This window comes from Asparagus officinalis, chromosome 10 (genome assembly GCF_001876935.1).
Source record: "Asparagus officinalis chromosome 10, Aspof.V1, whole genome shotgun sequence".
Classification (NCBI taxonomy): Eukaryota; Viridiplantae; Streptophyta; class Magnoliopsida; order Asparagales; family Asparagaceae; genus Asparagus; species Asparagus officinalis.
The window spans coordinates 13,581,591-13,583,681 of record NC_033803.1 but is presented as its reverse complement, the minus strand read 5'-3'; the positions used below and the strand labels follow the sequence as shown (position 1 = coordinate 13,583,681).

The window sequence follows — 2,091 nt, the reverse complement described above, 5'->3', positions numbered from 1 at the left end:
AATAGAGAAACCAGTTGAGGATGAGGCCTTTCATGATGTAGGTTTCGAGGAACAGGGGTATGCCTCCGCACCAAGTTTCCCGGGACCTGACATTGGATTATTTGCCGACATGTTGGCTGAACAAGCCACCAGAGGAACTGTGGGACCACCCTTTGAGAGTGATTCATTCACAGGTACATATCTGATTCCCTTCATTTTGCCTGATCTTTTGTCTGACTAACGAAGGATTAATATTACAGCGCCAGTCATTGGGACTAACCCAATATCGATTCCCGGCATATCTAGCTTACCTCGGAGTGACGGACTTGCAGGTACGCATACGATTTAGGGACATCGTGCTCCTTTTTATTTATCTGACTTTTGACTAATATTGGGTGCAATCATAGGACCAGCCACCGGGACTGATACTCTTATGACTCCTGGCATTCCCCGGATACCTGAGGATGATGGACCTACAGGTATGCAGATGACCTTATCATCCCGACCCTCCTTATTTGTCTAAATTTTTTTATTTTGACTAACAAAGAAGTGCAACTATAGGACCAGCCGTTGTGCCTGATGCCACTACAGTTTCTGGGACTGATAGTTTGCCTGAGAGCGGTGTTTCCCCGCCACAGCCGAGAGGTATGACTGATTTGCCTACAGGGGTTGATATACCCTCCATGCCTACTCCTGCAGTTATTTCGGAACCTGTCGGATTTCAGCCTGAGGGGACTTCCGTTGGCACCTCCGTTGGCATTGGTATGCTCGGAATTTGCCTTTAAATTTTCTTATCGTATTCGATAATCTCTTAGCTTTCCGCACTGTTTCTTGTAGGACCTCGATCATCCCTATATGAGCGTGTCCGCGTCCTCTTGGCTGATACCGATCCCGACAAAGACATTTTTCGTACAGACCTCGGCCTTTTTACCGTCTTTTATAACGGCATGATCGAGAAACTTCTTCATCGAGGATATGGCTTCGATCAGTTCAGGCGTTCCTTTTCTCGTCACATGCCGATGTTCAGAGAAGAAGGGTATCCAGAGTTGGCCGATTCCTTCACTGCCGATTTTGCTGTTCTGGAGTCGGAGATCCGAGAGTTGAAGGAGCTGAAGGCTAATGGGGTCTCTTCCTTCGTGTCCTCTCAGATGGAGCATAGGCTGGCACAGTGGCGCGACCTGAGATCTTCCATCAGCAGTGAGCTTCAGTCACATGAGCGTTCAGTTGCGCAGCTGATGGCTACCGTGGCGAAGAGGGATACAGATAGGGCCGAGCTACTCCGCTCTTTGGATTTCGGTCGCGAGGAAGTGGCTAGGCTGAAGGAGGCCTTGAAGAGTGCCGAGGAGTCCATTATTATCATTGCAGAAGACCTGGCTGGAGTAGAGCATTCTCGTGGACAGGCCCTCGAGAAGCTAGGATCTACACAGGAGAGATTGATGAAGCTGAAGAATGAAGCCGTGAAGATCTTGAGCAGTTCTGAGGAATCCGTCCGGGCTGGTCTACAGGCAGAACTTGAGCAGAGTTATATAGATAGGCTTTCTAGTTTAGAGTCTCATGTCCTTAGCCGTCAGCTGCCTTCGGGCTAACGAGCTCTTTATTGTATGCCTTGACTTGATCTATTAATAGAGACTCCGCATTTGATTCCTTCATGATATTTCTTCATTTATTTTAAACCCAGCGATGATAAGATTTACGGGATTTTTGGCAAACCCCCAGCCATCAACGGGTTTGATATGCCTTTACCGATTACCGTTTGAATCGGGCTAGCATGTGAATTATTAAAACCCGTCTCACATGTAACGTTGCGCTAAAAAAATCGCTTTTCTTAGACTTGATGCTATGATTTTGAATACATAGGCTTAACCATTTCTTATAGGGAAAAGGTACCCCGCATCGCGTTTTAGACGACGACTTATCCCTTCTTAGGCTTCGGGATAAAATTCCCCAGGCTTAGACCTTTTTAGCGGCGAAAGTAAACCGGCAATGTGTGTTAGACATAGACTTTGGGATTTTTGGCAAACCCCCAGCCTTCAACGGGTTTGATGTGCCTTTATAGATTACCGTTTGAATCGGGCTAGCATGTGAATTATTTAAACCTGTTTCACATGTAAT

General features: G+C 46.7%; 1 protein-coding gene across 1 annotated transcript; it reads left to right on the top strand.

Annotated features, from left to right (window-relative positions):
* LOC109826487 lies at window positions 106-1,623 on the top strand. The gene is made up of 5 exons (XM_020393517.1): window positions 106-173; window positions 240-311; window positions 387-458; window positions 541-741; window positions 817-1,623. Exons 1-5 carry the CDS (start codon window positions 110-112, stop codon window positions 1,563-1,565), a joined length of 1,158 nt encoding a protein of 385 aa, XP_020249106.1. The 5' UTR covers window positions 106-109; the 3' UTR covers window positions 1,566-1,623.

What these genes read in the sequence shown, in the direction of transcription:
- LOC109826487 (XM_020393517.1), top strand. Translation starts at nt 110, where the DNA reads ATGTTGGCTGAACAAGCCACCAGAGGAACTGTGGGACCACCCTTTGAG. An exon ending in TGAGAGTGATTCATTCACAG is followed by an intron (nt 174 to 239) that starts GTACATATCTGA and finishes TTAATATTACAG; the next exon opens with CGCCAGTCATTGGGACTAAC. An exon ending in TGGCACCTCCGTTGGCATTG is followed by an intron (nt 742 to 816) that starts GTATGCTCGGAA and finishes TGTTTCTTGTAG; the next exon opens with GACCTCGATCATCCCTATAT.